Below are 13,011 nucleotides of genomic sequence, written 5' to 3' on the forward strand. Positions count from 1 at the left end.
GCTCATGCTTCACGCGGTGGCGCGGCGGGGACGACAGCTCCTCCTTCAAGCACACCTATGATGGGGGCGACGGGCCCATGTCAAGGAGCGACCGATCCGTCATTATCTTGATTTGATGATGAAATCTTCGTCCATCAGAGCGGCCTCCTTGAAGAGTCGAGGCGGCTGTTGCATTTGCTACCGTGGCAGCCCCTGGTCCTCCTAGTCGGAGGAGATGACTATATTCTCATTGGCAGAAAAGTCAGCCACCATGGACCGTCGGAGGATGAGCTTCCGCCTACTCGGCCTGCCGGCGCGGAGCACCATGACTTCGACATCACCTCAGCTGGGGTCAAAGACGAGGAGGGGCTCGGGCACGGAGACGAGGGACGGGAGTGCGGCTCTGCATCATCGGCGTATCGCTTAAATAGCCATGGCGAGGCCCAAGCGAAGGGGCGGTTTGAAGGAAATATGCCCTAGAGGCAATAATAAAGTTATTATTTATTTCCTTATAATCATGATAAATGTTTATTATTCATGCTAGAATTGTATTAACCGGAAACATAATACATGTGTGAATACATAGACAAACAAAGTGTCACTAGTATGCCTCTACTTGACTAGCTCGTTAATCAAAGATGGTCATGTTTCCTGACCATGAACAAAGAGTTGTTATTGATTAACGAGGTCACATCATTAGTTGAATGATCTGATTGACATGACCCATTCCATTAGCTTAGCACCCGATCGTTTAGTATGTTGCTATTGCTTTCTTCATGACTTATACATGTTCCAATGACTATGAGATTATGCAACTCCCGTTTACCGGAGGAACACTTTGGGTGCTACCAAACGTCACAACGTAACTGGGTGATTATAAAGGAGCATTACAGGTGTCTCCAAAGGTAGATGTTGGGTTGGCGTATTTCGAGATTAGGATTTGTCACTCCGATTGTCGAAGAGGTATCTCTGGGCCCTCTCGGTAATGCACATCACATAAGCCTTGCAAGCATTACAACTAATATGTTAGTTGTGAGATGATGTATTACGGAATGAGTAAAGAGACTTGCAGGTAACGAGATTGAGCTAGGTATTGGATACCGACGATCGAATCTCGGGCAAGTAACGTACCGATGACAAAGGGAACAACGTATGTTGTTATGCGGTCTGACCGATAAAGATCTTCGTAGAATATGTAGGAGCCAATATGGGCATCCAGGTCCCGCTATTGGTTATTGACCGGAGACGTGTCTCGGTCATGTCTACATTGTTCTCGAACCCGTAGGGTCCGCACACTTAAGGTTACGATGACAGTTACATTATGAATTTATGCATTTTGATGTACCGAAGGTTGTTCGGAGTCCCGGATGTGATCACGGACATGACGAGGAGTCTCGAAATGGTCGAGACGTAAAGATTGATATATTGGAAGCCTATGTTTGGACATCGGAAGTGTTCCGGGTGAAATCGGGATTTTACCGGGTTACCGGGAGGTTACCGGAACCCCCCGGAAGCCATATGGGCCTTCATGGGCCTTAGTGGAAAGGAGAAAAGGGCAGCCCAAGGGGGCTGCGCACCTCCCCCCTCCCCTAGTCCTATTAGGACTAGGAGAGGTGGCCGGCCACCCTTCTCCCTCTTTCCCCCCTTGGGGAATCCTAGTTGGAATAGGATTGGGGGGGAGTCCTACTCCCGGAAGGAGTAGGACTCCTCCTGCGCCCTCTCTCTGGCCGGCGCCCCCCTCCCCCCTTGGCTCCTTTATATACTGAGGTAGAGGCACCCTAGAACACACAAGTTGATCCACGTGATCTATTCCTTAGCCGTGTGCGGTGCCCCCTTGCCACCATATTCCTCGATAATACTGTAGCGGAGTTTAGGCGAAGCCCTGCTGCTGTAGTTCATCAAGATCGTCACCACACCGTCGTGCTGACGGAACTCTTCCCCGACACTTTGCTGGATCGGAGTTCGGGGATCGTCATCGAGATGAACGTGTGCTCGAACTCGGAGGTGCCGTAGTTTCGGTGCTTGATCGGTTGGATCGTGAAGACATACGACAAGGAAGCCCAAGATGGTAGTATATGATGATCTAATGGTAAATGAAAAGCACTGTCATTCATCTCGGAAAAGGAAGCCCAAGATGGCAAGTGGAAAGGAGAAAGGCCGCCGGAGACCAGACACCAAAAGGGGGTGAAAAGATGGACACTGTCAAAACCACTACTACCAGTTTAACAGCAGAGTAGGAAAAAAAGAAGAGTGGCCAGAGCAAGTGCAACAAGCCCAAATGACCCATCCCAGTCAAAAAGCACTGGCAGCTTGCACAGTGAAAGGATCACCCACTAAAACACATTGTGTGGCAGCTTGCACAGTGAAAGGATCACCCACTAAAACACATTGTATCACACATCACAATGCACAAAAGTTGGCAAGCATTGGAGAACTCCCAAGTAGAATCCAGGCTCATGTATTGCAGCAGCAGTAGCAGTAGCTGAAAGTTGAGAGCATGAGCAATGGAGCATAGCAAATAAAAAGCATCGAAGCAATAATGGCACACAGGCAGTGGCGTCCTTGACTGAGCAAGATGCCACTGCATATCAAGGGCACATGAATTTCAAGCACCGTCACCAGCCTTTTCACATACCATGAACCAGAAGGTAATAGACGGAAGTTACAGCACTTCAGGTGCAATGCAGCACAACACTGGAATGCAGATGGCACTGCAGCCCAGCCCACATTACAAGTTAAGCTGTGATACAATATCTAGCTAGCTCTACTACATTAGTCTGGCAACTGGTAACAGATGATAAGATCAGGCCCTAGAGGTGGTCATTACAGAATGAGCTGCTAACGGTTACATTGGAGTTTGAGGGATTAGGGTGTAACTCAGCATTACTTCTGTATGTTACACGACCATTGAGGCTACTACAGGCTAACCTAATTCTTTTTACAACGGAAACAAAGCTAGCACGACGGGGCGCGCCTTTACCACGACGCTAAGGTGGAGGGAGCGGAGAAGTACATGGTGCTCTCCTTCCTGGAGAATTATCAGTCTAGCTTCACCCACTCGTATCGGCCTGGGAGAGGACAGTCGTTCACAGGATCAAAGTTGTACCTGAAGATTATTAAGCCATGAAACCATGTTGTTAGTGTTATAATCACACTTTTTATCAAGAGCAAAGGCGTAAACATATCACGTGTCAAAACCACATTGCACGCTGAGTTGGCATTCTTCACTGCGAAGATATTGAAAGATTTCCCTTTTTTTTAATTAGACAAGGTTAACTGACTGAGAGAACCAAACAATGCCGTACTTGTCGATGAAGGCTTGCTGTTGCGGTTGCTCCGCAGCAGAGAAGAACTCATTCATCTCTGCTGAACATGGAATAATATGGCGCGCTGGAGCTTGCACCCTGCGATGGGAATTCGAGTGGCTCGGTCTTGTTGTGGATCCAGGAGTGCTTATCGTTCCCGAGTCCCTAATCAAGCTGCAGGGCGTCGTCTCCCTGGTACCCCTGCTAGCCACAAAACATACATACACACTCAATTTTTAGAAACAACCATAGAGAGGAAGCATAGCAAAAGGGAAAAAATCACCTGTAACTTAACAGGGTATGGAAAAAGAAGAACACATATCAATAGTCATAAAAAATAAGGAATCCCCCCCTTATGAGTATCCGGGGTTGTTTGGTTCTAACTAGGCCTAGCAATGCCACAATTTGCCACACATTTCTTACCAAACTTGCCTAAGGTTAGTTCAAACAAATTGGGGCCACAAGTTGCCTAACTAAACAGCCCTTCAATCTATCTCATATGCCATATAAAGGCTAGCACACAACCGAAACACAAGGCCCATGGGAAACAAAAAAATGGTTGGGGCTAGGTAACCCCTAAACTCTCAGTGTCACATGAGTAGGCCAGGTTCTCCCCCACCCAGCCAATAACTCCAGCCCCAGTATCCGAAGCTGCTGCCAAAGTTAGGCCGGCCACCATCAGTGGCCCAACAACACACTGTCTCTGCACCTGGCTATTACGCCTGGGAGGGCCATGGATGATTTTTAGACACGCGCTGTTGAAATCACGCACATCCACCCTCCAAGTACTGTTTAGGACGTGCATGGGGAGCCCAGGAATGCAGACCCACCACTGTTCAGGACCATGATCCACTGATGCAGTAGTACCATCAGGCCATGGCTAGAGATGCAAACAGCTCGCAGTTGGTGCATGCCATCCCCACCACCACGAAGACACCTCCAAGCTGTGGCATACCTGATGGTGCACCAAAGATGGCAACGAAAATGGCACAGGCTACCTCCCTCCCTCCCTCTCCCTCTCCCTCTCCCTCTCTCTCTCTCTCTCTCTCTCTTGCACCCATTGTCCCTTACAAACAAGTGCCCCCACAATGTGGTACTTAGGCTGATGGTGCAATGCATGTAGCAAGAAATGGCGCTATCATAGCATAAACACGCAGGCTAAATGCGGATTTTGACCAGCTTAGGTAGGCGAAGATGCGTACCTACTAGGAGTACTTACAAGATAATACAATCAAAACATATGTTAGCTCCTGACACATACCAAAATGTTTCTGGCCAAAAACTGCAGAAGCTATAGTCTAGCTTATCCTAAAGCGTTCTTGCTTTCCTAGCTTGTACACTAAAAACTGCACACAAATCTCTGGTACAGAGGGATGGGACGACCCCTCCTTTCACTTCAACATTTAATGGCGGTGACAATTTGGGGCCATAGCCCAGGAAGAGGTTTTACCGCGACATGACATTTTTCTCACCTTCCAGAACCCAAAGAAGTGACAGGCTAGTAGTAGAGAACCCATCAAGAAATGAGGTCTCTGAAGGGTGGGTGCTTTTGTGGGGATATATGAGAGAAATTTCTTGCAAAAGGCGAGGGCTTTTGATTGCTAAAAGATTGGGAGGTCCCTACCACCTCCATCACAACAAGCAAAGAAAAACAGGGGAGAGGCCATGGGGGAATGGTGGAAAGAACAGGAGGGAAAGGAGGATGCTTTTTCCCTCCCACTAACGAAAAGGGGGCAAGGCTACTGGATGAAACCCCACTAAGAGAGGCCAAATACCACACTAGTGTTATAATTGAGCTTTGGGGTGTAACAACTTGACTTGAACAAAATCGAAACATAGAAAGAAATTGGGGATTTCTTGAGATAAATTGGCCACCAGGCAAGCATTTCGCGGCTGCTTGGCACTAATTTCTTCAAAATAGGCTACTGAGAAGTGGTTCTTGGAATAAATTTTTGGAATAGCTAAACCCATTACGAGCAACGCAGAGGGCCAGGAAATTAACAGAGCAAAGACATCACTCACACTAGATTAAAGAAACAAGGAAAAACACACCGAAATTTAAGCAACAACAGAGGGCTATTACATCGCTCAAACAGCGAAAGAAGAGTTAGACGGAAAAATCCCCAATAAACAGCAAAGTTTAATAGTAACAAAGATATTGGGGAAAATAGCATCCACACCAAATTCGAGCCCCGCACGCAGCACGGATAGAACAAGCCAAATTGACAAGGAGAAATGAAACGAGCCGAAGCGCGAAATAGAAGAAGCAATCCAAAGCTTCTCGGTACGACACAAAACCCTAAACCCTAGCACGGTAATAATCCCCCCGCCGAGAAATAAAACCCCAATAACCGAAGAAAATCGCCGGCGCAGGAGAAGGCTCACCTCCCCATGGCCTCCGACTCGAGCACGTTCTCACCGAAGGACACCTCGTCGGCCTCGGCCTCGGCCTCGACACGCTCCGCCGCGGCCGCCCTCCTCCTCGCCGCCGGCGGCGGCGGGGGCAGCTTCTCGAGCTTCCGGCTCCTGAGCTCCAGGTACTCCCCCTGGTCCTTGGCCACCGCCGCCCCCTGCGGCTGCCTCTGCATCGCGAGCGCTCGTGCGCGGGTGCGGACCCCTAGCGGCGCGGCGGCGACCTCCATGACGGCCACCTCGCCGGAGACCTTGGGCTTGCGCATGTACTTGCCCATGCGCGGCGCGGCCCGGGCTAGGGTTTGGGCCCCCCTGGGTGCGCCTGGCGGATTTAAGCGAGGCGCGGGTAAATTGGTAGGCGGAGCGGGGAGCGACGAGGCCCGGGAATAATGGGGGAGGCAGGGGAGGCTTGGCTTGTAGAGGAAGAGGGGACGAGCGGGGTTGGGGATGGGTGGGTGTTGCTATATTTACAGACGGAGGCTTAGGTAAGAGAGAGAGAGAGAGAGAGAGGAGAGGAGGGGCGGCTTGCTTTCATTTGGATTTCCTTTTCGACGGAATCTTATTTTTTATGGTTTCTACTAGGGAAAGGAATTGGGACCTATTTTTCCTTTTCAATTTTCGTTTTTATGTGGGTCGCAGGATCCTCCGTGACAGTTTAGGATGGCCTGCCGTGCTGTGTGCATTTGCTTGTTCACGGCGTTGATGGGGTAGTGACGGGTGTTCGAGCATGATATTCCCTCCCATCCTTTGTTTACTTTGCATATAAGATCTGCATGAAGTTAAACTTTGTAAAGTTTGACCGAAAAATATTTAAATTTTACAATACAAAGTAAATATAAATTTAATTTTATATTATAAAAATTTAGTACTCCGCACTGGTGGTACTTCGGAGTATTACATATGTTAATATTTTTTAATATAAATATGATCAAATTTTACGAAGTTTGAATTCGAATAAATCTTATATTCAGAGTAGAAATGACCGGAGAGTGTACTCCGTACTGGTGGTACTTCTAGGAAACACTATGGATGCTTCTAGGAAACACTATGGATGCTTATTTATTTATTTTAGAAACACTACGAGTGCTCACTAGGGGCTGCTCACGGCGTTATACATATAGTTGAACGTAAGGACGGAATGCGGTCTAGAATACAATGAGCCAAAGAGCTATCAGCTAGGCTCAATGAGGCTCCAACCTAAGATGTGAGATACCAGAGGGGATACCCGTCACAGGACCAAGTGTCTACAGTCGGATCGCCACTCAACAACCTTAGTCGGATGACCTGCAGTTGGTTGTACCCTAGGATTTCATGAGTACCACCATGACCCAACGTTAGAGTAATCTCTACTACCTAAAAGAAACGGAGCGTTCCGTTTCCCCTCTTACGTTGCTCGCCGTCGTCGTCCCTTGTCCGCTCGCCCCGTCTAGATGCATATGGGCCAAGCCCCGCAAAAGCCCACATCAATCTGGGTAGGTTAGCGTCAGCTCCAACCCATCTCTCCCCATCGCTCCTCAGCCGCCGCTCGTCCTTTCTGCCGCTCGACCCCCTCCGCCGCTGCCCGCCCTCCTCGGCCCGACCACACGGCCGCACTTGCCGCCGCGGCTGCTGGTCCGCCGAGGCCTGCCGCCCCTAGCCCACATCATGTTGGTCTCTTCGATCTGGCGGCTGCGCCCACACAAGCCTCGCCAGCGTCGCGGCCGTTATCCACGTCGACCTCACCTCCCAAAAGCGGCGACGTGTCCTTCTCTTTGCTCCATCGACAATTGCTCCATCATGGTGGCGCAAGATCGGCGAGTTGTGGCTGGGACTACATGAGGCGCCCGCGAAGAAGCAACGGAACTGGTTGGAGATGCGGCACCGGCCGAGCAAGATCATGGGTAATTGATTAATTAGTAACTGATATAATCAGATGATTTCTTGGCAATTGCTAGGGAGGCTGCATGGTGTTTCTTAGATGCCTTTTTACCAGTCATCAAAAGATAGAGTGCCATATCATGATACAAATTCATCCAAACTCTTGTGTTTGTAGTTTGTACTTAATTTGATTTCTATGTATGCATGATTAATCGTTATTGTTATGTTTGGTCATGCATGTTGCACGGAGAAACTCATGCAGATTGCTAGCTAGGAAACCATGGCCGTCATGAAAGCGAGGAAAGCAATCAAGAGATCAACTTCCGCCACCGCTGACGCCAGAGCCGGAGCAAGCAGCTCCATGTCCATGGCGCCTCCGCCCAGTCCCGGCCGGTTTAACGAAATCAAGCACCCGTCGCCGCTGCCTCCCGACGTCTACTTCAACCCGACAAACGCGGATAGCATGGGGTTCCTCAACCGGTGGATCGCCGGCGACGACAAGATGCCGGACGCACGGGGGTTCATCTTCCACGCCGACATGTACGCCAATGGTCCTTACGCGTTGCTGCAGCTTCACCCGCCGGCCAGCGCCCGTGCGGGCTAGCACACCTGGTGGTTCCTCGGCGAGTCCAAGTTCCAGAGCCCGTGCGCGACGACCAAGAACAAGCGCGCCGACCTCAGCCTGCAGACCGGCGGGTACTGGCGGCTGGAGCATACCAAGGAAGAGCTTCCTGAAGAGCGAGGGCTTAAGAATATACGTCGGGTTCTACTGCGTCCGGTCCCCATCCTAGAAGCGCAAGACGCCGTGGCTCATGCAGGAGTTCACCCGTGACAGGGATAGGGGCGCCGGCAGGAAGTGCGTGCCTGCGCTCCACAAGATATATGTCACGCCGCGCACCACCAACGAGGGCCTGAGGGGAGTCTACGGGGAGGACGTCGTGACGGTGGGCATCAAGAAGCATGTCCCGGTAGACTATTTCGCCACTACCGCCACGTTGATGCCCCCGGGGAGTGTCCGTGTTCTCCGACAAGAGCAAGATGAGCTGCCACATGCGTCGAATCTGCCGCCTTCGCTCCCCGCCTCTTCCTCATTACGGCGGCACGCGACGGCCAAAACTTCATGAAGGTATTTGAATGTGGTATGGATCAATGGCATAACCATGTGTCTTCTGTAGCATATTGCTTAGATGTGAGGGGCAGTAGCAATAAGGGCCTTCGTTTCTTTACGTCCTCCCTTTCTTCTAGCCTCCTCGAGTCCAGCGGCTGGAGTCCACATGACCTGCTTCCCCCCTTCGTGTGGGTGAGGCAAGGAGATGAACAGATCCGGCAAGCGCTTGCAGAGAACGAGGCCAACGTTGTCGCTGCCAGCGGAGTCCACACCGTTGTCTACCTCATCTTATCTTTCTGCGGTACGGCAAAACAAATCACACTCAGTTCATTTCTGTACCCATGCTTTTGTTCCAGTCATTTTTGGTTCCCAGGTTGTTTCACTTTCCTATAGCTTCTACATTTGTATCATTTATTTTTGAAGTAATAGAGTAGGTCTGAGATTATTTTTTTCTAAAGAATTTCAGTATATGAACGGGTTGTATAGTATCTGTAGTTAATACTGTCCACCATAATTTACACATTTTATGTGATAATGGAAATAATTGTAGGGAATAGCGAAGCATAAGCTCAAATGGTTTGGTTATTTAACTGGGTTTTCAGTTTTCTCATAGACATCTACAGATTTGGACCAACAGGACATGATGGTCGGCGGGTTATTTAACTATGGTCTTTCTTCTTCGTTATCAATTCGTCAGCTCTGCTGCTGGGAGCCGCGGACCTCATTGGAAAGGAAATACGGAATTGCTCCACACACGACATCATGTAGCCGATCCATGGACGGCAATAAATCCAGCGAACAAAGTGTGGGATGTGGACGAGTTTTGGTGGCTGGGATTTATTCTCGTGCACTGGTCGTCTAAATTAGTCGTCCGCCTAGCAGTGCTCAAGGAAATAACTTGAAGAGGGCGTATAAGGAGATGCCAATGGAAAAGAGATGAGTTGAGTTTGTGTTTGGATATCTCAATGAAAAAAAAATGAAGAGTGTAGAGTGGTAAGAGGAGGAATCAAGCCAGTCCTATTTTATTTTATTTTGAGCTTGGAGCCAGTCCTATATTTGTCACAAGACGTGATGGACATTTGCTTGATGCCCATCCCCAAAAGAAAAATAAAAATATTTGATTGATGCATTCAGTTTTTTTATGGGGCTGAAAGAGTCTTGTTTGGGTGCACGTTCATTATAATAGAGGTGGAATTTTAATATAATCACCACAAAGCTATATTATTATTCAGTGTAACTTCTCTCAATATATTTTGTATCCTGTAGCACGAACGAGTATTCACCTATAATAATATTAGAAAGTCAAGAATGTTGCCCTAAAGATATAGGTTAAATACATTCAGCATATACCCCGTTAGAATGCACGGGTAACTAAATCATGGGTATAAACTGATAAACATTTATATTCATATGGACAAGCAATAACAAACTAACATACTAGAATATTTATATCCCGTTGCAACGCACGGGCATTGTCCTAGTCTAGTTAAATATGACAATTACCAAGGAGTAGTGGCTATAACAGTCAGTCGTGCCTCAGATCATCAATAGCATTTAATACCCTCCTAGCTCACTTTATATAAGCCGCGAGAAGAGCACCGTACTCTTATATTGTACCTTATGCCAAGAGCAAAGAACGCCACAGGAGTAGGATATTACCTCCACCAAAGAGGGCCTGAACCTATATAAACCCTTGTGCGTACTCCCATACACAACCCTGTGTATTGTCACGATTATATTAGCGCCAACCTTGGGGCAAGCATCTATTGACATCAATATGCATATGGTTCCTTCAAAGACTCCTACCGACAACATCCATTTTGGCGTCCTCGAGTTCACCATTAATGGCTCAGCGTGGCATCCCGATGCACGTTGAACGGTGCTGACCTATCGGCACGCAGGAGCATCCATTATTGAACCAATGACTCGGGCGTTTTGAGCTTCCAGCTCTCAGTTTGGCATCAGCCGACAGGCTTGGCGCCACCAGAAGCCCTCGGGCAAGCCTCGTCCACAATTTCATCATTCTGCAAGCCAGCACGTCGGGATGATGGACAGTAAATCATTGATCCCTCTGCCGGAGTCTGGCTCCGGGGAGGAAGATAGTTGTGAAACTCAGGGTTCCGTGGATGAAGTCTTCATGGGTGGCACACCGCCTCCCAAGTCAAGCGTATGAGGGGGGCACCAGTCAATCCATATGTTGCAGCCGACAATGTCGTGGCAGGTGACTTCATGCGATGAATAATATTCCGTTTTGGTATTCCCCATGACATTATCACAGATAACGAGACAAACTTCTGTTCACATGAGTTCAAGGAGTTCTTTTGGTCTTAGAGTACTCGGCTGCACTTTGCTTTCGTAGCACATCCACAACCGAACGGATTGGTCGACCAAGCAAACAGTTTAATCCTGCATGGACTAAAACCCCGACTGCTGAGCGCGCTGAAGAGAGCAGCAAGATCGTGGGTGGAGGAATCGGTCCTCCGGGGCTTGCGAACAAATTCGAATCACTCCACTCAGTTTCACGCCATTCTTGATAGTGTATGGAGCGGAGGCTGTAATCACTACAAAAAAGACACATCCGTGACATTATGGCCTGAACGAAAACTTTTTCTGTCATGGTTATGACACTTCTATGACGATAATTGTGACAAAAACATGTATCATCGTAGATGTGGTGGGCTCCTACTTCTATGAAAAGAAATCATGACAGAAATTGGCTTTTCATCCTGGGCGGGCCGGAGACGCACCTGCATGACATTCTTTGGCCCGTCCACGACGAAAAAACGTGGTAGAAGCGAGGGCAAGGAAAATTTCGGGGAGTTCCTGGTTACGGTGGGTGGTGGGGGCCGAGCGATGCACTATGGTTTGCACATTTCTCTCATATGTAGGCGCGTGTGTGTGTGTGTGTGCGAGGCGTTGGGTCTAATTGAACCCGAGGAAGGCGTCCGCATCGAACCCGAGCGGTTGCATGCAGTAGCTACGTTACTGAACCCGAGCGATCGATGCCTTGGCTATAAACTAAACCCGAGCGATTCCTTCGCTGTTGACTGAACCCCCACGATTCCTTCGCTGCTGCTGCTAACAGAACGATCGATCACTGCTACTGCTTGTTGAAGCCGATCGAGCCTTCGGGTGAGACGTAGCCAGCTGGTGTTGGGTTGCCTCTCGATGAACAATGACCGTTGCTACCACGCACGAGATACATAGAACAAGTCGAGACGTGGTGAGTCGAGCCGGTTGGTTGGCTGTGGATGAACAGTTCTGAAAGTGCAACTATCCCTGGGTGGTTTTGGTAATGATTAACAACATATAGCTCATTGAACTAATACTATTTCAAGATGAATATTTCAGGAAAGTTCAATGATTGGCATGGCATGGATCAGGATTGTGGACCCCTCAAAATGCTAAAGACAAAGGATTGGCTCAAGCTCTAAAGATCAAGACTCTACATTTTATTTTTAGTGATCCAAGATCACATTGAGTCTATAGGAAAGCCAATACTATTAAAAGGGGATGAGGTGTTGCTTAATGGCTTGCTTGCTCAAAGTGCTTAGTGATATGCTCCAAAGCCCTCAACCACTTTCTCATATCCACATATGTCTCAAACCAAAAGTCAAACTCGGCCCCACTGATTTGATCCATCCGGCGCCACCAAGTTCATTTGACATAGCCACTACCAGAAACCCTAGTCGCTTCGGTTCCACCGATAGGGATCTCGGTCTCACCAAGATAGGATTGCAAACTCTTTGTTTCCCTTCATAACGTTTCGGTCCAACCGAGATGAGCGATCGGTCCCACCGAGTTCGCAATGCAAACTCCCTGTTTCCCTTTTGTATCGTTTTGGTCCCATCGAGATGAGCGAATCGTTCCCACCGAGTTTGCCTGACCAACTCTCTGGTTTTCTTATTATCAAAGTCGGTCCCACCGAGTTTGTGTAATCGGTCCAACCGAGATTACATTATGCCCTAACTCTAGCAAATCGGTCCCACCTAATTGACATGTCGGTCCCATTGAAATGCCTAACGGTCACATTATGAACTAAATCAGTCCGACCAAGTTTTATGATTCGGTCCCACCGAGTTTGGTAAATTGTGTGTAACGGTTAGATTTTGTGTGGAGGCTATATATACCCCTCAATCCTCTCCTCATTCGTGAGGAAAGCCATCAGAACATGCCTACACTTCCATCATTCATTTTCTAAGAGAGAACAACCTACTCATTGATATGTCTCCAACGTATCTACTTTTCCAAACACTTTTGCCCTTGTTTTGGACTCTAACTTGCATGATTTGAATGAAACTAATCCGGACTAACGCTGTTTTCAGCAGACCCGCCATGATGTTGTTTTAT

General features: G+C 48.4%; 1 protein-coding gene and 1 pseudogene across 1 annotated transcript; one reads left to right on the plus strand and one right to left on the minus strand.

Moving 5' to 3' along the window:
• Positions 1 to 2,578: 2,578 nt before the first annotated feature.
• Positions 2,579 to 6,151, minus strand: LOC119321089 (cyclin-dependent kinase inhibitor 4-like). The gene is made up of 3 exons (XM_037594928.1): positions 5,670 to 6,151; positions 3,285 to 3,485; positions 2,579 to 3,085 (listed from the first exon to the last, which is right to left on the minus strand). The coding sequence occupies exons 1-3, from the start codon at positions 5,972 to 5,974 to the stop codon at positions 3,019 to 3,021; spliced, it is 573 nt and encodes a 190-aa protein (XP_037450825.1). The 5' UTR covers positions 5,975 to 6,151; the 3' UTR covers positions 2,579 to 3,018.
• Positions 6,152 to 7,833: 1,682 nt separating this feature from the next.
• LOC119350178 lies at positions 7,834 to 8,677 on the plus strand (annotated as a pseudogene).
• The last annotated feature ends 4,334 nt before the right edge of the window (positions 8,678 to 13,011 follow it).

This window comes from Triticum dicoccoides, chromosome 1B (genome assembly GCF_002162155.2).
Source record: "Triticum dicoccoides isolate Atlit2015 ecotype Zavitan chromosome 1B, WEW_v2.0, whole genome shotgun sequence".
Taxonomy (NCBI): Eukaryota; Viridiplantae; Streptophyta; class Magnoliopsida; order Poales; family Poaceae; genus Triticum; species Triticum dicoccoides.

What these genes read in the sequence shown, in the direction of transcription:
- LOC119321089 (XM_037594928.1), bottom strand. Translation starts at nt 5,974, where the DNA reads ATGGGCAAGTACATGCGCAAGCCCAAGGTCTCCGGCGAGGTGGCCGTC. An exon ending in GAGTCGGAGGCCATGGGGAG is followed by an intron (nt 3,486 to 5,669) that starts GTGAGCCTTCTC and finishes TGTGGCTAGCAG; the next exon opens with GGGTACCAGGGAGACGACGC. An exon ending in CAGCAAGCCTTCATCGACAA is followed by an intron (nt 3,086 to 3,284) that starts GTACGGCATTGT and finishes AATAATCTTCAG; the next exon opens with GTACAACTTTGATCCTGTGA.